Below are 25,772 nucleotides of genomic sequence, written 5' to 3'. Positions count from 1 at the left end.
GGGGGTTCGTCCTCTCAGTCAGACCAGAATGGAAGTTATGTAGGGTTGGGCCCTCACACGCGTGTTGTAGTGAGGGGTGGGGAGAGAGAGCAAGCAGACATATATAAGGACCCTGTGGAATGAGGTGAGATGTCTGACCCCCGTGCTTTCAGGAAAATCTGTCAGCACATTCAATAATCAATATCAAGAATAGATAATGAAGTTACACTTATAGGTAATATAGATATGTTTGACTCCTGGGAGAGTAGAGGTGATGTCACCAGAGAGATATTGGATGTGTCCAATAAAAACTGTAATAAACTGTGTCAAGTGTTCAGATCCTTAAGCCTTTGATACACAACATGGGTCAAAAGTGGGTCAAAATCCTTATTTAAATTTTCTTTTGTTACTTTTTGAATATTATTTTTTTTTGTATCACTACCCTTCTAATCCACAACATTTACTGTGTTGTTTCATGAGTGTTTCTTTTCTATATATTTGAAATAAATGTATTTTTATCATTTAATATTCTTAGTATTCATTAAATATCTTGTTTTTGATTACCACAAATCATTGTTTTCCTTTTTCCTTTCTTACTTTATAAACAAACGTACATTTTGTATTTCTACATCACTTTTACACACCTTTTGCATTTTTGCATTTGTTTTTTATGTAAAAACGTTTTTATTCTTATGTACTATTTATATTTCCTTATTCTCTTGTCTACCTCATTTCTGACCTGCCTGCTGCTGTAACAAGTGAGTTTCCCCGGTGTGTGGATCAATAAAGTTTTATCTTATCTTATCTTATCTTTTTTTTTCGTTTTTTCAATGTAGCATCAACCCTGTTATACCTCCACATACTCAGTTTGGATTTATAATCTCCTTGTGTGTGCACTTTGGTTTTGTATATTTGGATTTATCTTTGTTGTTATTGTTATTCTTTCCTGTTTTCCTTTAACTTCTTTTCTTACTCTACTTCCTGTCTTTGTCTGGTTTCCCTCCTTCATCGATTAGCTGCCCTGCCTTAATTAGCTCCAACTGGCTCTTTTGGGTATTTATCCTCTGTTTTTCGTTTACCTCAGGGCCAGTTCATCTCGTCACTTCTTCTGTGATTATTCCTTGTTTGTATGGGCAAGGGTTCATAGAATTCAAAAAACAAATCGGAATAGTAAACTGGAATCCACGATACAAGTGGCCAACTCTAACTAACACACACAACATAGACACACAGAAGGAGGAATAGACAGACACAAGAGGAAACACAGGGAAAACAAGGAAAGCTGTGGTTGGGCCCAAGGCCGTAACAGCAGGAGATTCTGGATTTTTTACACCTCAAGATTTTTAAGATTTTAAGACCTCAAGTATACTTATGATTGATTATTAAACAAATATTTTATCTGGTTTACTCTGTTGTTTTTCAATTTTTCACTAATCTCCATTTACCCATGTTAAGATAAATGAACAGTTATCAACAACATTAACACATGTGTCATGTACATCTGTATATTACTTAATATTACCTCTGCCAAGGAAGTTATGTTTTCATCTGCGTTGTGTCTATGTTAGTCGGCAGAATTTTTAAAAAGCTGCTGGACAAATGACCAGGAAACTTAGTAGATGGATGTAGTATGGATCATAGAAGAACCCATTACATTTTGGTGCTGATCCAGGATTCTTTTGCACTTTCTGTAACATTGAAAGATTTGAGTGTTTTTCACTGATTTCCCAGGGAATAATTGATGGATCTTGATGAAAAAATTAGTTACTTAAGTAGTGTTACTGTTATTTCACAATAGTCTATCATGGGAGTACATGGGCTCTCAGAATAAAGGTGTTAAAAACAGTTTGATGGACCTTCTCTCAGCGACTGAACCCAAAAAGAAACTAGAGCTAAAAATACTTGCGCTGCAGGAACTAAGGCCCATTGGAATGTTCTTTACAAAGACATCGACACTCCACTGTAGCAGGTGTGTGTTCTGTAATCTGTGGTGTCTGTCGGTTATAGTGAGCTTGTTGAACTGGTTTGGGGTAAACTCAGGATCTGCACTGCTGACTGTCCACAGCATGGGATCAAAGTTTTAGATTAATACTAATGACTGGGAAATAGATTGAAAGCACATTTACATAATTGATGTGACATTTTTTTTAACAATAAAAACATGAAACAATACAGCAATGATATTGATACAAAACATTTATACAAAATGATATATTCTGTTCATCAGGTTTTACAATCTCCTTCTACAGAGACATTATAAATGTATTATTATTGTTCAGGCCTGCATCCTTCATATTTGTCAAGTTAAAATGAATTTCATAATTTGTAAAACCAATAACATTTACCTGTGCTTGAAAGTTAAAAGTTTTGATAGCCTACCTATAATATTTACTATTTTATGTATTAATTATAAAATGTATTAACAATTTAAGAGTGTAGCAAACTGAATATTAAAACGCAGGTTAAAACGCAGGTGGAGAGTTTATTTATCTCTCATTTCAGATTAAATTAGCAAAATCTGAAACATGTTTAGAAACATCACACTGAACATCAGGTCTGTTTTTCTTGGTTTCCAAGTTACGTTATTGGTGCAGTTGGAAATTGCAGAAGGATTTAAAAGTCCAAACAAATAAGTGTGACAAAAATAAATGTGGCAGACATGCAGCTCCCTGAATTTCACGTCTTTTTGGTCTGCAAGTAAAACTAAATTCTTCACTCACTGAATGATTTTTAAACTTTTTATCCCTGAAACTATTTCCCACTTAAATCACTTTACCATTATACAGGTAAATGTACTTCACTGTACCTGCGGCATAGACACTGTACACACTCACACAGCTAAAACCACAATCAGTTCAATCCCTTCATGTGGATGTAACACCACAGCAGCAGTCATCTCACAGCTCCATATCCATGCACGTTAACTATCTGTTGCTGAGCTCTGTCTTTATCACATCAGTCCTCTGGTCTCTGTCTCCACCTGCAGGTACACTTTACACTGACAGATGTTAAAACAGCTGCATCTAAATCATGTCACCAGGCTGTCATGTGTTCACGTGATGTGGTCCAAGACTCATGCAGGGATATAGAAGTGTATGCATGCTCCAATTACTAACTATATACTAATAAGTAAATCCATCCATGCATTATCTATGCCGCATGTCATTTTTAAGGGTCTGCTGACATTGGGCGAGAGGCGGGGTCCACTCTGCACAGGAACAAATACATAAATGTGGAAATGTACAAATAAATGAGTAAATAATTGCAATTTCCCTGCATTTTCTCTGCTGAGACAACACTGATAAACAAGGTCTGGCTTCAAAATAACTCGCATTTATTCCTCGACCTGCAGCTATTTTGAGGGCCAGTTCCTTCCCCTTGAAGGGGGGGGGGGGGGGGGGGGGACGGGGGACGGGGGGGACTGGCCACACTGGTTATTGATTCAGTGTGGTGTTCCTGTAAAATGTCCAGATGAGTTGCTTCATCTGTGGGTAATGAAGATGAAATGAACTTTGTGAGTTTCCTCGTGTGAACATGTGCAGTACATGTGTGTGCATATGCATCTGTTTATATTTATTGTGCATGCTTGAGTGAGTTGTTTGTTTGATATGCACCTCTTGTGTAACAGTAATTGTAGGTCACACATATGAGTTTCACACTGTGCTGTCACGGTTCAGGTTTTTTATTCCAGTTCTCGCCAAAGGCAAAGCAGATTTATTTGCACCGAGCATTATCATAGACAGAGGTCATTCTAAGCACTAAAAAGCATTAAACACTAACAACATTGTAAATAACAATGTTGACACAGCTCAAGAGAATAAAAAAGCAGAATCTCAAAAATCTTGTGAGTAATTGTTCACAGGCTAAAGCTACAGAAGTCAAAGTGACATAGTGAAAGAAGATCATTTAATTTCCTAGTTCAAATCCTGTCTTCTCATATTAACTTTCTTGTCTGTAGGTATTTATTCTAAATATTTGTCAACAACTATATCGGAGTGACTGACTCGGTGACAAAATGACATCAGTGCAGTAGTGGGATGTAACAAAGTACATTTACTTTATTACTGTACTTAAGTAATATTTTTCATGTACTTTACTTAAGTAGATTCATTTTCAGATCGTTTTCACTCGACTACATATATCAGCAAATATCTTTACTTTCTGCTTCAGCACATTTTTACACTGCACTATGTATCATGTTCACATTGTTTTAAATATCTTTTTAAATAATCAATAATGAGAGGGGAATTGGTCCTATGATCCAATCAGAGTGGGCAGGTAACATTAGGTCCCGCCTCCTGCAGCAGCAGCATCACTGGTGTAGATGAAACACGAGAAATGGATTCAGAAGAAGCTGAAGAATTGTACTTAAGAACATTTTAGTCTATTTATTTGTGCTTTTACTTAAATATTTGAACACTTCGCCCACCGAGTATGTGGCCACGTACTGGACCTTCCAAATAGGCCATTGCCCCAAACAGTTACATATTACATCATCAGGTCAATACATCCTGAACAATCACATCAGCCAAAGATTTATTTTCAGGACTTCCTCACAGGAACAGGAATAATCACAAAACTTCCCTTCTGTTAATCCTTCAGCTTTATATGTCCTATCTGTTTGTCTCTCGACTCATAAACCCAAGGAACTCTTCACCACAGCAGCTGCCTTCAGCAACCACTTGTCGTTGCTACAGCTGCCACCAGAGGGCGCCATTGTAGCAAAGCGGACGCTCCATGTGCTCACACCACAGCTTTGTCCATGTAGGCTTTAGCCAATCAGCATCGACTTCAATATTTTGACGTAAAACAAATAATGGAAAAATAGTTATAGATATTTTTCAAAACAGTTTCTCTGTAATTATAGTTAAGTGGTGTGAGGCAGAATTTGAGAGTAAAGTTGAAACAGTGAGTTAAAACCTCCGTCACTGACACGCAACCGACACCATGCCTATAAACGGCCTGTGTCAGTGCCCATCGCTTTATTTGGCATCAAAGGCTCCGGGGACAGTTGGAAGTAATTAATTTGCAAGAGGGAGACAGTGTGTGTGAGTGTGCGTGTGACAAGTGGATGGAATGTACTCCTCCCTCACGCTCCCACCACACACACACACACAGATGGAGAGAGAGTCCTGCTCCCCTCTGTGTTGGGCCTCTTTTTGAAGTCCCTCCACGATAAAAAGAGTGAATGAGGGGCAGCAACGTGTTTCGTTGTGTGTGATGGTGACAGCCTGTGAAGCTATGGCCACATGCTGCTTGTTGACTGTTACCTTTAGGTGCCCGGATCAGTTGGGGCATGTGAGATGTGTGTACCATGAGGTGCATTGTGTTAGATCAAAGCTGTGGTCGCCATGGATCCAGGAAGGCACCTGAAAAATGTTGAGCAGCTCTTTAATGCTGCAAACACACACACGCGCACACACACACACACACACACACACACACACACACACACGATGCCTCTGTTGAAGTTGCAAAACCCATTTCAGACATAACCTCGCATATTAGAAACTTTTTGAGATCAAATTTTCTAAATACTTTTCCTCATTGTCCTGGTAATCTAAGCAGTTTGTGTATATAAATTCATATATTCTATTTATACAACCCTAAAGTAGAGGGTAGTAACTACAGTACGGCATTAGGAAATGTTTATTTCATCTGCTTATTCTACATCCCAAATATCAGCACGGAACTTATATACCTTGAACAAGCAAGAGAAAAAACCTTTGATAATCTTCAATGAATGTAAATGAACAGCATTTTGTCTGTATATAAAGATGGACGACAGATCTCCACTTCCTCCTGTTGTACAATAATAAAACTAAAATATCTCAGATATAGGTGCTACCATCTTGCTCCATCTTTTTAACATCAATTTCTACCAATGAAGATTTCAATTTGATGGAAAGCTGCTTTAAAGTTTCAGTATGTAGAACTTAGTGACATCTAGTGGTGAAGTTGCATCTTGCAGCTGAATACCCCTCACCTCAAGCTCCCCTTCCAAACATGAGAGAGAACCTGTTGTTGCCTTCAGCTGTCAGACAAAGGGTGTTTAGTTTGTCCAGTTTGGAGAAACATGGTGGCCTCCGTAGAGAGGTCCCGCTCCAGATGTGAATATATAGTATTTAAATATAAAGGGCCCATTCTAGGGTAAAGAAAACAACAATTTGTACAATTCAGATGAAACACACTAGGATTATTTTATATTTAACTTCTGCAAATAGATCCCTTTCAACTATATTTTTTACACTGGACCTTTAAGGTGATATTTTCTTTGTCAAGAATAAATCTAACTTTAAACATCAAGGTAAGACAACATGAGGCACATTTAACTTCAACAATTTTTATTCACTTTGTAATGTTTTCAGCTGCTGAATAACAGCAGCCTCTTCAGCACGCTCAACCGGAATGAAACAGCATCAAAAACTTCATGGCAATTTCTCTTTATCACTCAGACATTCAGTTCATTACTTTGACTTTATGAAAAACTATTAAGCGCAGGCGTCAGGATTAAGTCCACTGTTGTCACAATGTTGAGCCGTTTTCAGAATCGCAGCAAAGGTGGAAGTGCTTTTCTCAGCCTGCAAAGCAGAGCTCGTCAGACGTCTGTGGTCGGTCCTCACAGGCTCACTTCTTACCTGTGCAGGAAAAACAAACACAAATGAATAAACATTACAGGGTTTTTTTCTGTGTAGGGTTTGTGTCTGCGTGTCTCCTCCAGCTTCCTCCCTCAGAACATGCAGATTGGGGTTAGGTTGATTGGAGGCTCTACACTGACCGTACGTGTGAATGTGAGTGAGAATGGTTGTCTTGTACGTTGACCCTGTGATACACTGGCGACCTGTCCAGGGTGTCCCTGCTTCTCGCCAAATATCAAAAGGATAACTGCTATAGATAATGGATGGATGGAGGAATCATACCAGGACATGACTTCTTTGTAGATTAGCTAGAAACCAGAGATCTCTGCATGGACAATGGCCACATATTCTGCTAAATTGTTTGCATCCAGCCAATGTCTTTTTATACAATAAACTCCTCCGTACAATGGAGTATCAGGGTAATTTGGAAAAAATTCAAATCTGAGATTAACAGAATAATGCTGAGATTTAATAAGAAAAAAGTCATATTACAAAAATACACTCGTAATTTAAAGAAAAAAAGATTCTCTTAGGAAATAAGCAGCAAGGAGAACCTGCGCTTGCCAGACATCAACTCCTTCGGGATCAAAAATCTTGAACCAATCTCATTGTTTGTTGAGAAACTATTAAACCCCTTTGAATACCAACAATAATCCTCAGTCTTACACCACCAAACATTTCCTCTTCCATATAAGACACATTTCCACTAATTCACTGTGCAGCTCTTTCTTCAGAATAGACACAGTTTATTGCACAATCTGTTCAAAGTCCTGATATTTATGATGACATGGAGCTGAGGAGCCAACAGATGAACTATTTTGGAATTAGTGAAACCTTTACTTCAGAGTAACTTCAGGAAGCCTATAATTATGACTAATTCTTGCAATCTTTGATTAGTTTCATTTTAAGTGGCCCTAATACTCTTCTGTCGTACTTCTGACATGTGTTTAATACAAAAGAAACAGCTATTTTCAACAGGAACTTTTATACTTCTTGTATGCACTGTATGGTACAGGACAATCCTGTATATACTCTGCGTGCTGCTTCATAATCCGTACTGAATTTGAAACACTGACACAGGATACCCATTAAAAATCATTTGGAAAACAAGCACTGTATCATCCAGAGACGGCTGCTTTTCAAAAAACCCACTGCAACACGCGATGTAATAAATCCTGTCATCACAGCACACACACAATAGCCATCATCATAATGCAGGAAGGAGCAGAAAGTTCTATTCGGAAGATAAGGAGCTTTTTTTTGGTTTTGCCAGAAGGTCAGCAGATGGTCCTAGAACGGGAGTGTATCAGCTCAAATCTCAAATCCTCCAGTGCACATCAACACTCTCGGGCAGATCATTTAACACAGGTTACACTGCAGGACAACTTCAGGGAAGGACAAACAGTCTCAGATAGTGTGTGGAAGTCTGTTGAGTGTGTGAGTGTGTGTGTGTGTGTGTGTGTGTGTGTGTCATCCGCAGGGTTCCACACGTGAAGTCCGTCATTCCAGATTCAAACCCCCCCTCAGCCTTTTCCTTTTAACTTTCCTCATGAAAGAAAAAGCAACCACAACTTTCTTAAGAGGCACACACACACACACACACACACACACACACACACACACACACACACACACACACACACACACACACACACACACACACACACACACACACACACACACACACACACACACACGGCAAATTGAGCAATATTATAAACAAAACCATCAATAGTGGCGACTACCAGAAACGCTACAATAGAACACCAGAGCAGCACCGTGCCTGAACAGACCACAGGGGCTCGTGCTGTGTGATGTGGCCAGAGCAGTGAGATCTCTCCCTGGGCTCCGAGTGTCTGTAGTGGTGTCCTGGGCCGCAGGGGATGGCGATCTGAACTAATTTGTTCATCCAAACACGCATCCTTATCTTCTGAGTCACGAAGAATTCTGCTTTCAAGAGGCTTTTTCTCATGAACTGTGGTTTTGGGGTTTGCGTGTTATTTTTTTTTTTTACCATGACAAGAATCGTGTGGTTTAAAAGCCTTCTGTTCTTTCTCGACAGAATTGATCCGTGAGGAGGAAAGATGAAGGGATGATAAATTTGTTTCTGTTGTGTGTCTACGAGTGTTTTAAGAGCTAATGAGTTTTGTGCGGTTCAAATGAGGTCTGGTGTGTTTACTTCTTTGTTATGTTTGATTTATTTGGGCTGGTGGGAAAGCTGTCAATCAAACTGGGGTGCAGACTTAACAGCAGGAAGGAGAACGCCTGAAAAAGGTGGGTCCTCCGGTCTGGTGCAGTTTGTTTGAGGTTGAAAAGGAAAGCAGAGCAAACACTTGAACTATTTGACCCCTGAACCTTGTCTACATGTCCGTGTTACTTCTCTACACGAGTAAGACATAAGTGAAATAAGCAGTTACCATCATGGCTGGGTAGCTCCACCGCGGAAAGCACTTGTTTTTGTTTACAGCACATTAACACCGACATGAGCCCTCATTCCAAAAACTCTAAAATCTCATGTTCATTATTGATATTTTTGTCTGCGTCTTCTTCCTGAATGGCTCCTCTTTATATTTGTATTCTTCAACTTCCGTGTCCATCACCGCTCAGAAACATCATCAACACGGCAACTCCCTCATTTAGAATTTCCCAGAAATGTTCCTGCTGTATTCTCACATGGGCATTTTCCAAATATTTTACCAGGGGACAGTTTTAAACAAACCATTTTATATCATTAATTTCATGGGAAAAAATGAACTCCTAAATGTGATATAATTTGAGGTACAAAGACTTTTTTTCACATTCAAGGGGTTTAATTAATGCCAGGACAGGAACTTAAATTGTGAATCTCTCAATAAAGCAACTCTTACTGAGAGCAGAGTGTGTGTTGCATTATGGGTTGTTTGTCGGCCAACTCTTCTTATATATTTTGTGTAATGTAGTCAGGTATAGAAGTGTTACTGCTGTCTAGTATGAAGGTTTGTGTGAGATGTTTTTCTGCTATAGAGGAAATAAATGAAAAAAAAACATCTCTCGCTTTCACTACAGAAATGGACCATGCGCCATATTTAACATGGCGTGGCGAGACGTGACTTGACTTGGTGTGGTCTGACACTCATATGACTTCCTGTTTACACCTCGTACTTTGGAAAAAGAAACAGTGTGAACACGAGCTGGCAAAGAACCACATGTCAACATGTAACATCACCTGTCCTGTCCTCACCTGGAAGCTTGAGCCACTTGGGCACTTTGCCCAGGTCAGATCTGGTTGTTTTAGCCGCCTGGGTGGGTGCGGAAGGGTCTCGCTCATCCTCTGTGGACCCACTGGTGTCTGACGTCTGCTCAGGAGGGGACAGCGGCTCCTCTGAGTCCACAGAGCTGGAGGAGGGTGTCGGGGACTGGATCATGCAGCTGAGGTAGAAAAAAGGGATAAAGAAAAAGGTGGACAAGTGTCACCAGGACAGTTTTGAGAAATGCAGGATGTTTTTTTGTTTTCTTTAAGTATTTAAAGCAGCATTATCTTTTGGAAGAGGAGCTGAGCCAGAAATCAAATAACAAAGTGAGATAAAGATCTAAAAGCGAGGAGGAGTGATGACCTTGTTAAAGAAGCAAGAGGACGACAGGTGGGGGGGGGTCACTTTAGGGAAATAGGCTCTATCTTTAGAAGGAGTGGAAAACTGTGTGTGTGTGTGTGTGTGTGTGTGTGTGTGTGTGTGTGTGTGTGTGTGTGTGTGTGTGTGTGTGTGTGTGTAGGAAATGAGGGTGCATAGGGGCACCTGCTGTTTAGGCAGAACCTCAAAGGCATTCCAATGATGACAGCTTTGTGACAGGAAAATAGGCCGGTTGCCGCAGGCTACAAGTGCATATATAAATATATATTTATATATTTTTAAAAATATAAATATACACACATGGCCAGGCGCTCGTTTAGAAATGCATACCTCGCAATGGTCTCATTTGCTTGCAAGGCTGAGACAGAGGATTGAAGGAGTTCCCTCTTTAAGTAAAAATCTGTGGAGGAAACAAACAGGCACAAACACAACGTTAGCTATTGTTCTATTATATTACATTCCTCTGTAATACTCCAGTATCTAATTCAAATCAGCATGTGACAGAAAAGAAGAAAAGAGACCCCATTAAAGACCTGTCTTATCGTCGGAGCCGAAGTAAACCACTGCACCAGGAAACAAGTCGGCCTGCAGACAGACAGAGAGAGAGAGAGAGAGAGAGAGAGAGAGAGAGAGAGAGAGAGAGAGGAGGAGGAGAAATGAACAGAAGCCTTCAAAAATGTTTGGCACACAAGTCAATTTCTGCAAAACACAGAAAAATCCAAACAAAAGTGGCTCCTGCTGCACACAAACCAAGTGCCGCCGCCACATCCAAGACAAAGTCAAGTTGATTTCTGAGGATGATTCATTGCTCGGGGATCTGAAGCAGAAACCGTGGTTCTTTGAAGCAAAACCACAAAATGAGCGCCAATCAAATGGTTTGTGAAAACACTTTCACCCCTCAAGCACAACACTCCTCTCCAGTGATAGTCTTAATGGTTATAATGGACCAGTCGCAGGCTGATATTATCAACCGTACAATTATGAGGTAGAACCACAGACAGACAGGCAGGCAAGAGGGGCACATGTCTGATTTAAACAGAGAGCAGACAAACAAGACTGGTTCTAAGAACAACTTCATCTCCTGCTCATGCACACATTCAGATTATCAGGTCAGCAGAAGCACAATGTTGAGTAAATGTTGTGGTTAATACAAACACTAGGTTTCAGCTGGTGGTCACCGTGTGGCCAGGGACAAAGCTCAAATTCTTTGCATTTTGCATTTTTGCATTTTCTTCCAGTTAAAATATTTTATCATGATGTAAAAACAACCTTAGAACAAATAGGCCTCATGATGATGTTTACTATAAATCACATATAAATATAGCCATTTAAATTCTATATATTTTGTTGAATATGTATTATATTTGGATTTATAGCTTGTGGTTACACTGTAATATGTCAAGGCTTCATTAGATTTCTATCATAAGGGTTTGATAACAACATCTTAGCATGTGGGCAGCTGTGGCTCAGGATGTAGAGCGGGTCGTCCACTAACCAAGAGGTCCTTGGGCAGGACACTGAAACACAAATTGCCCCTGATGGCTGTGCCAGCAGGGTGTGAGTGATGTGTGATAGAGAAAGTGCTGCACTGTATATACTGTATAAATGGCAAAAGTGTCATGTTAAGTGCTTTGAGTGGTCATCAAAACAACAAAATCTCTGTATAAAACACAAACCGTTTAACATTTGGAAACATTGCCATGTTTTATATTGATGTTTATTACCTAATCAATACAATGATGGTTCTCACAGACACTCTGGACATTGATTTGTCACTTTTACAAAACAGGCACCTGCCCCTGAGTCCCTGTGCATTAAACTGTGCATTAAACTGTGTATTAAACTGTGTATTAAACTGTGTATTAAACTGTGTATTAAACTTCACCCATGTATCTTTTTTTGGGTTTGATTGATGACCTCATGTTAGCAGTTTACACAGACTAAGATATACTGTATAATCTGTGACAGACCTGCAACTAATGATTCATCTGCTAATTATTTTCTCAATTGATCAAAGATAATAAAAAACTGTGAAAAATAACTGTCAGTTTCCTGAAGCCAGCAACAAAACTCTCACAATACTTGTGCTTGTCTGATAAACAGTGCAAACCCCAAAGATGGTCAGTTTATTATGAGACAAAGTCCTTTTTGGACCGGAAAATATTTGTGGATTAATTGTTTCTCTAAACATCAAGTGAATCGACAGAAACTGAACTGATTTCTCGCCGGGTGCAGTCGTCCTCTGCTCTTTCAGACCTTTATGATAAAACACTTTTTAACAGCTTTTCAACAGATGTCAAACATGAGCTGTTGAGTTAGTTTCTGCTCGAGAACACCAGCGGACACAAGACTTAATAACCCTCTTGGATGTGGTATCATGGTATAATCTCACATGGTTCTACAATAATTTTTTCAATGTTATGATAATTTATCAATTAAAAAGCCAGATGTTTGCTTGTAGCTGAATGTCAAATGATTTGCTCTCTAACACTATCACATATGAAGCCTTCATGTGTTCATTAGAGACAACTTTTACAAGATTCCTGTCTCTAAATCAGTTGGCTTGAAACATTAAAGCCGGCCTGAGCCTGCGTTTGGAACCATCTCCTGGATCTAATGTTAGCTTAGTTACCTAATACATGGGAGCTGCTGGTGACGGTGAGCTACAGCATCATTTGTCTTGTCGGCCGACAACATCAGAAGTCGTTGGTACTGTAAAGCCGGTGAAACATTTTCCACGAATCTTATCCCCACACTGTTTCTAACCAGCAGTGTAAAAAGAGAAGGTATGACTGTGGCTGGGATTAGGTGGGTTTACCCTCCGCCACAACCTGTCATGCATGCACGCACGCTGTCCTTTCTGTCTTTGTCCCCCCTTACCCTCACTAACTGGTGGCTAAATTGGGACGTGCTGGCCTAATTGCTATTATCACAGTCCTGTGAGCAGGAAACAATGTGTTACAGTGAAACTACGGACATTCCTGCAATCCTGATAACTCTGGCAGCCACGCTTCCAGTCGGGATACGACAGGGCAGCAGGACAAGATCTGTGTGTGAGTGTGTGTGTGTGTCTGTGTCTGTGTGAGAGAGGGAGAGGGGGAGAGAGAAAGAGAGAGAGAGCATGAAAAATATATAAGAGAGGAATGAAGAGAGAAAAAGAAAACGAGGCAGAGCAAATCCTGATGGAGGACAGAGGGAGAGACGGATGAGGGAGGGGACGCCTGGTATCAAAGGGCTTCTGGGTTGGGAAACATTCCTTTCTTGACATGATACAAAGTGATTAGAGTGTGTGTGTATGTGCGTGTGTGTGTGAGTGAGTGAGAGACAGACATAGTACATAAGCATGTGTTTTTATGTAAAAAAAAAAAAGATTCTTTGAGTGTGTCAGAGATTGATGTATTGATGAGGAAATGGAGCCAGACGAAAGTGTATGTGCACGACATGACACCAAGTGGAATAAAGATTTAGTTTTTATGCAATTTAATGCTTTTAAGTCCCTAATGGACAGAGACATGGTGGTGACGACGGAAGGGGTGGAGGGGGGCTCGGGCACAAGCGAGGGATAGTAGTGGTGGTGTAGTTGGGGTACAGGAGAGGGGCGTGTAGTGAAAAACAGACACGGAGGGTTCAGAAAGGGACAAAAACATGAAAAACAAAGCGACAGATGACTTACATCACAGCATCAGATTGGATTCAGAAATGGTGGCACCAGAAGGACACACACACACTAACAAACATTTCAAAGTGAGCTTTTCACGATCATTATCTTGTGTCCCTCCGAGGAGCTGAATTTTCTTCATCGACACGATACATCACTTCAAACGACTCTCTCTTCCTCCCCCTCATTCCTCCACTTCTTCACTTGTCTGCTTCAGGTTCCACGATATAACAAGGTGGGACTTGAGCGCTCTTTTGTGCATCAGTCAATGTTACTATTAATTATGGCATTTAAGCAAAGACCAAATGCACGTTGACGGGACATGAATAGGTTTTTAAGCTCAAGTTAAATTGATGCATCTTTGTCCCCTTATCTTAATTTGATGTGATGTTGCAAATTAAGCTGCTGTGAAGCTGGAAAAATTATAAGTGTGTGTGCGTGTGCCAGAGAACAACTTTTTATGTTTTTTAATTTGTATCTCTTTGCTCTCGATTCTAACTGTGCAGATCGCTCTGAACTCGAAGGCAACAAAACATCAAGGCTGCCCATTGCTCTGAATGTATGTGTGTGTGTGCGTGCGTGCCAAGATCAAAGCGGGGCCTGTATTAACCCCATGTGCCAGCCTGGGAAAAATCAAGCCCAGCTGGGGTCAAGGACAGTGGAGAGAGGGGGGAACAAGTGTGAGAGTGTGTAGGAGCGAGAGAAGAGGGGGAGAATGGGAATGTGCTGGGGCTTTGAAGAGGAGAGAGCGACCAGCAGATACATTTTACAGTCAGTCTGTGCGTGTGTGCGTGTGCGTGTGTGTGGATGCATGCATTGACTTCTTTTACTGTATTCATGATGTTTGTGGGGTCCAATAGCCTTTAGGAGACCAAGTTAAAAAACAAAACAAAACTGTGAGTCAAATAGTTGTGTTTTGGAGTTTGATGCTACATCCACATTACTATGTTTCAATCTGAAAAAGCCTCAACTCTGCTACAGATACGCCTGGTGTCTCCAAAGTATTTGAGCCGTTAAGACAGCTGCTCCCTGATTTAGTTAGAAAACTCCAGGGCAGCACTTTAGTCTGTACGGGCAGAAACTAAGATGTTTGAAAACAATGAAGTAGACACTCACAACAACTTGCATTAGCCTCGGCTACCATTGTAGAACACATCATGGATAATCAGTTACAAGCCTTGCAGACCCTGTTGTCTTTGCTAACAGCTGTTGTACGGTTAAATTCTGAATTTTACAATTATTCAAGCGTCTGTGACAATTCCAATGTCCAGCGGGACACACATGCCTTCCTGTTTACCAGCATGCACATGCCTAGCGCATGATAGTGGTCATGCGGATGGGATGTAAAACTGAAATGCTGCAAAAATGCTTGTGTGGAAAGAGATTGTTTTAGTTTGAAAACGCAGTGGGATGTGGTAAAGTGATGCCTTCATACTCCAAACATCAATGTGAGGACTCTTACCTGGAAAAGTGAAGCTGAAGGGTCGTCTAGAATGGTTTTTGGGGGTGTGATGACTGAAACAAAGTTTTAAAGCAAAAACGGGGTTAATTACAAACTGGGAACATTCTTACTAATGAACACGAATCCTAGAACCAATGGAAATTTATATTTGTCATAGTTATTAAAAAATGGACAGAAATTATTGATGTAGACATGTAATATGTTAAACTGCAGGGTTTCCCAAAACAATAGGATCAGTTCTCATCTAAAAGAAATGCTGAGGAACATTGAACAGATTGAACGTCTTTTTTCAGGAAACAATGAATAATAGCAAGTCGACTGTGGAAACGCTGACACATATTTGTACACTAAAGTAAATCAAGTTGAATTAGAGAATTGATTCAACTTTGACCTCCTAATGTTTCCTGTGCAATAATATCCACCAAGGATGTTAGGGTTTCATCCACATTTGTTTGTTTGTTGGCAGGATTGCGCAAAAACTACTCAACCAATTTTGATGAAATTTGGTGATGGGGCCTGACCCAGGGAGGAACCCAGTAAGCTCTGGTGCAGATTACTTTGTTTAACATTGTGAGATAGGGCATTTTTTCAACAAATTCATTTATTTGTTCATTATTCATTGATAGTGTGGATAATTGATTTGTTTGTTTAATACTAATTATCTGACTGCTACTTGCTGCAGCTCAGCAATTATTCTGATGAGTGCAATGTTATCATAACTGAAGAAAAATGGTCAAAGCTGAGACCTGAGTTAATAAACCAGGATTATCCTGTAAATGGACAAAGTGTTAATAGAGAGAACTATAATTCAATGACACGTTCAAACCTATACAAAGATGCTACATGGTGGATGCTGGTGCTTGATGATGTTGTGAAATGAAATGAAACTTACACAGGTAGAAACTAAGCTGAGGATTCTCCAGATGACTCTTCACAAAGCTCCACACGGTATCAACTGGACAGAAAACACATGGGACATGCATCATTGTGCATCAACAAACAAACTGTGTGGAGTAAAGAAAAATATATTTTTCTGATGGAATTTCCCTTCAATTTGTTGTTGTGCTGCTTGTCGTGTTGCTGTTGGGGCTGAGATGGATCTAATCCCTGGAATTACAGACCTGTCTCATTCTTTCTGTCTCTCTGTCACTCTGGTGTGGCTGCGCTCATACATGTGGTGAGGAGGCCGCAAGTAGCTTGAACATTGCAGCCATACCTGTGGCTAGCCAGCTGAAATGAACACTCTCCACATGGCATACACAAACATACACAGACACACAAAAGGAAATGCACACACCTGTCTCCAGGGGCCTGAAGAAGCCTTGTAGGACATGCCTGTCTGGAAACTGGACCCTCAGGACCACCTGGAGGCACACGGGCAAAGAGTGTTCATTTTGAAATCGGTGCATTTCACACAAGCAAAAGACATTGTGGTTATTTGTTTGTCTCTTACTCACTTTGGGATATCTGTACATCTTCTCCTTCATCTGGTTTTCTCTCAGAGATTTAGTCATCAGTGGAGCCTCCTCCAACACCTTCCTACAGAAAGAGACGGACCGGGTTACAATGAAATGAGCTGTGAGACACAAATGCAGGTTTTAATATCAGTAATATAAAAGATGAACAGAGAGGAGAAAGAGTAGATATTTCTTCATCTGCTTTGACTCGTGTGTGGCCGGATATGTCTGTGTACGTGTTGGCGGTAGAAATGAATTGCTGTGGTCGGCTTAATTCCCCCCTTGGTAATTGTAGTCACTGAAACAGTAGTAGCGTCGGCATGATGCAGCCAGCTAAGTCAATATAGATGGAGATTGAAGGATGTACACGTTGAGGTCTCGACCTGACGGTGTTTGGTTGATGGCTGGAAGGTAAACGTCTACACACAACAGGCTTACCAATTGCTCCCTGTATGCCATATTTAGAAGCTTTTGTAGTGTGCGTGGTGTCTTATAAATGAGAACATGCTTGAAAACACCCACACACAATGTTTCAGCAGCTGTGGTCTACAGCAATCACATCCAGAGTAAACTCGCCTGCATCTGTTTTGAAGAAGCTCTCATAAATAAATAAAAACTTCAAACTCACAATAAATAAAAACTTCAAAACACACACAGCCATGCCCGACACTCTCCCTGCCTATGGCCTCTCATCATCATCGCTATGGTATTCTGCAATTAAAGATTATACATGGACGAAACACCGCAGGACCAAATAGCAAACTGACTAATTATCTGTTACAAACAGAGCAGGATCATGTTTTATCTGGATGTGTTTCTGCAGCAAGAAATTATTTATACTGATTATCACACACAGCCCTCTGACCTTTCGTCAACAACCTCCATTCACATCCTCCTCCTCACCTCTCGCTCTTCAGCTGGGCGAAGCGCTTCCGCACGTCATCCACTGTTATTTCAAAGAACTCGTCGGGTAGATCCCTATGGTCCGCAGACTTACGGGACATGGAGTCCAGGTGGTAGATGAGAGGCTCCCTCTCCACTGGCTGCAGAGAGAAAGTGATAGAATGAAAGGATGGAGACTGAAAAAAGACGACACTGATGGTTTCATGTAAAGCACCTTGAAAAGTCCTGGTTATGTCTGTAATTATAATAAGTTACAAAAATCAATCTATGCCCATTCAAGGTGGAAATCCACAAAACGAGAAGTAGATAAGGAGGTTAAAGAGCAGAAACTTATGACTTGAAACAAATGTTTACCTCCAGGAACTCCTCCCCATGATCCATGTCCTCATCTGGCTGGTTGGCAGTGACATGACCCTATGAAAGGAACAGAAAAGCCTGTAAGTTTTACCCTGTAACATGTGAGGAGACTTTTTTGTCTTTTGTGTTCAAAGGTCAAATATTAACTTTTAATCCTAAAAAAAAGTAATCTAGATAAATCTGTCAATTGGGAAAAGAAAATGATTTTTTTAAAGTTATATTGTATCAAGCTGAGCTTTATTCGCATGGAACAACTCTATCCCCTCATTTCCTGTCTATTTCTACACTGTCCACTATTAAAAATAAAAAGTTATCTTTCGATATCTCAGATATAAGCGATGACACTTCAGAAATTTAATAACTAGACGATCTTTCCTTTAAGCTCAGTTTTAGATATGATTTTATTTTGCTGCTTTGCTATGGGGCTGTCATGCTGTTAGAGGATCACACCCTGAAATGATATGATTATATTTGCATTGTTCTTACTGGTTTTGGAATCGACCTCATTACTTAAATAAGGAGCTTTGTGCCGAGTTTCACTTAAAAGATAACTTGTAAAATAATAAGATAATTTGGGAAAATAACGTGTTAATAAGCCCTCATTGGCTCAGAAAACAGTATTAAATCATCCTAAAACAAGATCTTCAGATTTTCTTGATTTGCTCTTCTTGTACTGAGAAGTCTCACCTTGGTGCTCGAACCGTGGCTGGATTTGGCTTTCTTGGCTTTGGGTGACTCCACTGCCAGAGCGGACAAAGACGGTGATCGTCCGACTGCTCCTCCCGCTGGACCCCCGAGGCGCTGACCACCTCCAGAGAAGGGGATGAATGGGGCTAAGGGAGCGGAGGATGAGGAAGAAGATGGATGAGAGCTTAGTCCTGATGGCCCTGCTTCCTCGCCATCGTGTTCTGAGACACTTCTCTCCACAGGGGGGACTTTTGGCCGAACTGCATCCTGGGGGTTCAGAACCTCTTTCTGTTTTACAGGAACTTCCTGTTGAACAGGAAGTGAGCTTGCGACAGAGGCAGGAGTTGGCACAGGCCGGGTTTCCATTGGCCTATCAGGGCTTGAATTTTTAACTTGCTCGTCTGTTGTTGACATCGCTGGATGTGATGAAGCAGGATCGGGCTGTGATGATGTGCTATGGGTGGTTTCCTTGGCAACAGGCGTGGTTGGAATAGCAGCTGTTTCAATGGCTTCTCTGTCATCTTCCTCTCCAGGAGATTTGTCCTTTTTGAGTAAAAACCTTAAAAAGAAAAACATCAGCATGAACTCACAATCAGTCGGGCTCTAGTTTACATGATATGAACCCACTTCAAACTTGTTTTTTGAATGAATTATTATTAAAAGCACACAAAAAGCATGTAAAAGATTGAAAACAAGCAGGTTACCGGACAATGGCACTTCCTCCTGTGAGACCCAGTGACTTCAGAGTGGTCTTCTTTAGTGCTTCTTCCCCACTCACCTAAAACATGTACACACACACAAACAGTTGTGTTACCATAAATCCCATGTTCCATGTCTTGAAAAGAGAGCGTTAAAGGAACATTCCATACCTCATCTCTCATGTAAACACAAACAGGAGTGGATCCTGACTCCGACAGCCCTGAAGCACTGGAATAAGTTGGTGACAGGAAGAGAAAGAGATGTCAAAATTAATGGTGATTGATTTTTATTTGCTTAAGCTGTGAGTAAACAAAACCCAGGAGTGACTCTCTTGTTGAGGGAAATCATCTCTGTGATTTTACAACAAAACCTCATACGTAGCAGTGGCATGCTGTTTGCATGTGTAAACCATGTGTGCACAATCTCGTGTAGAAACTAACTGAACCATAAATGTTTTACTATTGTTTCTGAAACATCTAAGCTTACCCCTCTGCTTCACAACATTCCCAGAGCTTTTCTTACGCTGGTGTGGAGCTAAAATTAATTTCATGGAAGTGTAACTTCCTTGGAAAAGGATTAGGATACGGAGTGATGTCATTTAATAGAGATGAGATGAGGGCTGGACAGACATATGAGCACCTGGGACCTCACAGCTGGAACTACTGAGTAACAGCTGCATGTGTGTGTGTTTAAATGAGCAGTGGTGATGTGTGGGAAAGATCAAACTTCAGAAGAGGAGTGGTGAGAAGAAAGGATGGTATCTAACACAGCGTTGCCTGAACTCATTCCTGCACAATGACCACCTTCACCTTTTCCCGGCCGAGTGGAAAGTCAAGGAAAACACACACGCGCGCACACACACACGCGCACGCACACACACACACCTTGTGAGGACCAGACTGGGGCTAAAGATGTATTGCAATATGGCAAATATAATACAACACTATAGTGTTCAAAACACAAATTAATTACATGCATTACATAAAACTCTGTGTGTCAACTGAAAGTTTGATAATATTGAAAAAAAATCTTTACGTTTTTGTATTACATTTTTACTTAAATCTTTCTGAAAATCATTAAGATAAATTATTTTATTAAAATAGACAGAAGTTGTAGAATAATAATCATATTATCAGCATATTGGATCGAACAAAACATTGTTCGTAAGGAGACTGAGATGGTTGAAGCCTTTTTGGGCTCCACTGATTTAAGACATACAATTTCCACAGTGAATGTCAGGTGAGTCATAGATCTGGTTGGATCAGCAGTACAAAAGATGGAGATCTAAGTTAGAAAATATCTGGTTCTTTGATAAAAAGTTGAGGTTATGAGTCTGAGGAGCTACAACCATGAGGTGAGACGTTAACTACCTCTTTAGATGAGAAAAGACAAGTCACTGTGCTTAAAAAAGCAAACTGAAGCAAAGGATCACAGAACTGTGAAACATGATTTTACAATCTGCAATCAGTCAACTGCAGTGATGATGGTGCTGAGGCTTATGGGAATTGTAGTGTGGAGAATGTCAAACAAAAAAAAAAAGGTCTCAGAAAGGTTGAACTTAAGAAAACTATTGGCCAACACGTAAAGCCTTAGGATCGTTATATTATTACGGTAAGTTCTGTGTTTCTGTATTAAAACCACTGATGCTATTGTTTAAAGAAACATCTGAACTTGGAAAACAGAAGAGTAAAGCACTTCTCTGCTGTTTCTCTCTTGAAACCTCAAACCTATCTGAGAAGAAAATCCCTTTTCTCAGTTTGGTCCTCACAAAGACAGACAGAAACTTTGCACATGCACATGACACACACCTAATCTGAGGGAAATGTGTGAGCAGCTCCCACAGACTTTGTCCACAAGAGAAGGAACCCTGGAGCCGAGAGCCGTCCTCCATCTGAAGAGCAATCCGCACCTGAGGGATATGAAACCACAACTGTATTTTATATGTGAAAGACAAAAATAGACCACACACAGGTCAAAATGATCTCTTGAGCAGCGGCTCTAACATAACTACATCCAGTGTGTAGGAACTGTAATGGTGTGATAAAGATGTGACAGATGTGTCCTGAATGGATCTGATCCAGAATTATATCATAAACGTTTAAGAATCCAAGGCCACAAGGATTTTCAGATTTTTTTAACCTTCACCAAAGAGGATATGCTTTTTTGGGTTAGTTTGTCAGCAGGATTACGCAAAAACTACGGAATGGATTTCCACGTTGTTCGAAGGACGGGACATGTTCTAAGTAAGAACCCAATTCATTTTGGCGCACGGCAACTCAAAGGGGCAGATCTAGGGAAAAAAATGTAGTGCCATCGACATTCCATTTACACAGAGACCATGGAAAAATATTCACTGGAAATGACTTATAAAAAAGCAAATAACAAGAAAAAAGCTAAACACACATATTTCAAAGATATGTCCAGCTGAATAGAACTCAATAGAAAAGTGGATAAAAAACTGCTCCTCAACCCTTTCTTATTGTAGGATTGTGTGACAAAAAGTTTCCTTAAACACAGAAAAGGAAATGCACTATATATCAACTCCCTATTTCAAAGCTCTTGGCTCAACAATCTCAGTCAATTATGCAGGAGAACAATTCTTTGCAAATCACACTTGATTTAGCTGCACATCTGGACCTGTCTCCGTCTGACGAAGAGCAACCCCAGACATCAGAGTCTGTTGCCTGGTGTTACTCTTTTTTTTTTTGGTGTTGTTCTTTCTTTGTCTGAGTCACTCAACAAGTTGTTTGTGTTTACTCAGCAACCATGTAGTCCAGCACAGAAAACCTGCTGCATGTCGGCACACCGGGAGAGATGAAATGAGCGCCATGGCTGTCAACGGCCAAACATGAAACACTCTCGTACACCGGCTTGGCTGACGTTAACACTCTGTGTGTGAGGATGTGTACGGTGCAAGGGCGAGAAGTCTGAGTGTATTATATCTGTGAGGTATCAATACTCAACCATCCATTAAATGAATAAGAACAAGAGATCAAACCCAGCCGTGATTTTACAGCTCAGATTATGATGCCATGATGTCATAGGAAACTACAGCTCACTACAACAAAGTGTTTTTGGATGAAAATCAGAGACAGACAAAAGACCTAACACCAAAATATTGGAACAATATTGATTTTGAAATTGCAGGATACATATCATCTGGGATGTTTTTCCCCAGAGATAATTATGGGTATTATGTGCGTTATTGAAGAAGAGGAATTTCCTTTCTTTCCAACTGATACATCCTCTTTGGTCGGTTTTAGTTTTGGCCAATTTATGGTTTTCTCACACTGCTGTCATGGCACCTGTGCCCATGTTTCTGTGTGGCATAGATTCTCTGCACTTTGATACACGGTTTCTTCACACCTGTCAGAATTTAACTCTGTGAAAAGTGAAAGCTCCAGAGAACTATATATTAGGTGACTGTCAATATAGGTGATATTTAGTACGAAACATACTGTGATAAAGACAGAAAAAAAAAAAAAGAACAAATGAGAAATCAAATGAATGCAGAGGCTTCCACAGTAGGCACACGGTTTGACTAGCGATCTACACACAGTGGCCTTCACAGCAACTAGATCTTAACACATCATTACAGCGCTCTAACTACAGATGAAACAGTTTGAGGATTCACAGTGAAATTCCCTGTTGTAAACTTAAATGTTTCAAATAAAAATTATCATGAAAACTGTGTTTAGTTACTAAATTTGAAAAAAATACTGCTCAACATCAACCAAATTCTGTGCATCCAGTAATGTGGGCTTATTAGCATTCACTGAAAACATGGTGGAAGGCATTTACAACAATCCAGATGTTTTTCAGGCGTCGGACTAAGTCTGAACTGGATCATATTTTGCTTTTATAAGAGTCCTGAAAGAAACCTGATTGAAGATGGTCACCTTGTCTGCAGAACATGCAGAAAGATCATTTCAAAACACTTTGAAAGCAAAGGAGGTAACTATCCTAGTCAGTCTGTCTAACATGCTCATCCCTTAACAATACAAACTAAAGCTTTCAGAGTTATCAAATCTTGTAACTACACTTCACATATTTGTGCTGCTGTAATTAACATGTGACCTTACTCACCCATTACACATTTAAAGTTTTTCAGCAGGAGAAACACTGTAGTGTGTGTTTGTGTGTGTGTGAAAGAGAATAATAACAGAAATAATAGCAATCATAATTCAACAACACAACTTTTGAAGCATTTTCTGCAGTCTAATAATATTGATATAATGTTGATAACCATGATAATTTTTGGTCGCTATAATCGTGTTATAACATTTTTATTCTATTCACCACCATCATCAAAACACCAAATAAGTGAGTAAGTCTTTAGGAAAAATGCTGTTCACCCCTACATTAGCATTCAGAGACTTGGAGAGTATCTGTTTGTTTTTCTTTTGTTTGCTGGTCCATGCTGACTCACAGTCAACTAATCCAGTATTTCAAACATATTTGACACTTCTACATTAATAAATGACACCTAACAAAGGGACTATGTATGGCTCCACTTCAATGTGAGACATGTGCTAATGAGGAAAGCTTACAGTTTCATGTTTTACTAAATCAGACCTAGGAACCAGACCTCCGTGCTCTGACTAGCAGACACTGTTACACATTGTACTTCAATAATACAGTTACTACTATTATCATTATTATGTGGTCAGCCGCGACAATTTGACATTGCTATCATGCTATCATACTGTCTGTCCAGATTCATGTCTCTCTCTTTCACTCTCTCTTTCACTTTCACTTTCACTCACTCACACACTCATTATATTGGAACTAACCTGGCTTTCGGCTGCAGGTTGTTTCCTTGTACTTGTAACCATTTCCAATTTAGCATTATTGGGCAGGTTGGCAAACCTCAACGGCACCGTCAGGTCGATAACAGTCCTCTGAAACCTGTCGTAGGATGATGACAGAGGTGAAATATGTGAGCATCACTATATAATACTTTTTTTGCTTTTTGATAATCAGAAGAACCAAATATCTCTCATCTAGAGCTGCTGAAAGCTTAAAAAAAAGAAAAGAAAAAGGATCCAGGCACTGAGAGCAAGTTAGGTCAGTGCATTAAAAATAAGAAACACATTTTGCATTTTGTTTGACTTGAGGTTTATAAACTATGTCCTGAGTTGTATCTCACCTTTGCAAATTAAATGTTTTGAGGCACGTTTGTCTGTTTTTTTTCCTGTTGCTAACCTGTCCAAGTACACTTTGACATACTTTACACTATAATGTACTGTTACCTAACTTACCAATCAAATCAAAATTAATTGCCCTAATAATTTGAGACAGGGCCCTACAGCTTATTAAACAATAAAACAATATATTTGACTGGTTAAATATCAGCAGCCACGTGAGTTCACATATTATTGTTCACTGCTGTTAACTTATCAAACTTAACATCTCACACATGAGATACTAAACCTGATTCAGTTCACACATGTGGTTTAACATCTTAATAACGTATCTATCACTGCCTTAGAGATATTTAAACAGGTAAAACGTACTGGATTGTTTTACAGTCATGGCTATGAAGCAAAATAACACAGTCTATTGACAAGGAATAAAACACGTTGGCTTCCTTATATAAAAAAAGGATATTGCACATAAGCTGCTAATATACATAGAAAACAATAGTATTACCTATAATCAAGCAGTCTGAATGTTAGGCCTGATCATGCTCTACACTACAAACACTACGAATGTGGTCATCTGGTTACAAGAAACGTTTCATTTTCACAGAGACATATTTTTACTGTCACCAGGGACATAAAGTTAAGTGTTTGTTCACGTCATGACTGTGACAGCAGCTGTGGACGTATATAAACCAGGAAATACAGCTTTAAGAGGCAACCAGTCCATTACACACTGAAGACTGGAGGCTAGGACTCATTCAGCTCATGTACCAGCACTCTGACAGCTACACTAACCCACTGTCAGCCTCACTCACTTCAAACCGTGATCGTCCGGGTTAAATCCATGTTTTCTGCACACGTCCTCCAGCACCTGAGGGTGACACAAAGCAACGTACATCACACAACGCAGCTACGTGTTGTGGTTTCATCAGAAACTGATCTGTCACTGGCTAACTGCTGCTAGCCGAACAAGCTAGCTCAGAGGAGAACAGTTCGCGCGCTGGGAAACTAAAGAACAGACTTTAACCACGTTTTAATGTCAGACAACGTGAAACGTGCAGTAAACACGAGTTACCTTCAGTAACGGTGTGTTTGGAGACACTTTAAATGCTTCTCGTCTCCCATTTGGAGTGAGGATCGTCACAGCTGTACCGCTGGCTGCCATTGTGTGCCGTGACGT

The 25,772-nt window shown here is 40.1% G+C and overlaps 1 protein-coding gene across 1 annotated transcript; it reads right to left on the bottom strand.

Moving 5' to 3' along the window:
• Positions 1-6,281: 6,281 nt before the first annotated feature.
• On the bottom strand, positions 6,282-25,772 carry aspscr1 (ASPSCR1 tether for SLC2A4, UBX domain containing). The gene is made up of 17 exons (XM_034586205.1): positions 25,668-25,772; positions 25,408-25,463; positions 24,242-24,356; positions 21,257-21,357; positions 19,619-19,676; positions 19,454-19,527; positions 18,750-19,308; positions 18,060-18,119; positions 17,706-17,845; positions 16,803-16,884; positions 16,643-16,709; positions 16,238-16,300; positions 15,346-15,398; positions 10,759-10,810; positions 10,556-10,625; positions 9,838-10,025; positions 6,282-6,617 (listed from the first exon to the last, which is right to left on the bottom strand). Exons 1-17 carry the CDS (start codon positions 25,755-25,757, stop codon positions 6,607-6,609), a joined length of 1,839 nt encoding a protein of 612 aa, XP_034442096.1. The 5' UTR covers positions 25,758-25,772; the 3' UTR covers positions 6,282-6,606.

Source organism: Hippoglossus hippoglossus, chromosome 1 (genome assembly GCF_009819705.1).
Source record: "Hippoglossus hippoglossus isolate fHipHip1 chromosome 1, fHipHip1.pri, whole genome shotgun sequence".
Taxonomy (NCBI): Eukaryota; Metazoa; Chordata; class Actinopteri; order Pleuronectiformes; family Pleuronectidae; genus Hippoglossus; species Hippoglossus hippoglossus.
This window is presented reverse-complemented; position numbering and strand designations above follow the sequence as displayed.

Bases quoted from the DNA above. Each gene is read 5' to 3' on its own strand.
- aspscr1 (XM_034586205.1), bottom strand. From the start codon at position 25,757: ATGGCAGCCAGCGGTACAGCTGTGACGATCCTCACTCCAAATGGGAGA. The intron at 19,677-21,256 runs GTGTGTGTCATG...AACTTATTCCAG, and splicing joins ACACATTTCCCTCAGATTAG to TGCTTCAGGGCTGTCGGAGT. The intron at 19,309-19,453 runs GTAACCTGCTTG...TTTCTTTTTAAG, and splicing joins GGAGGAAGTGCCATTGTCCG to GTTTTTACTCAAAAAGGACA.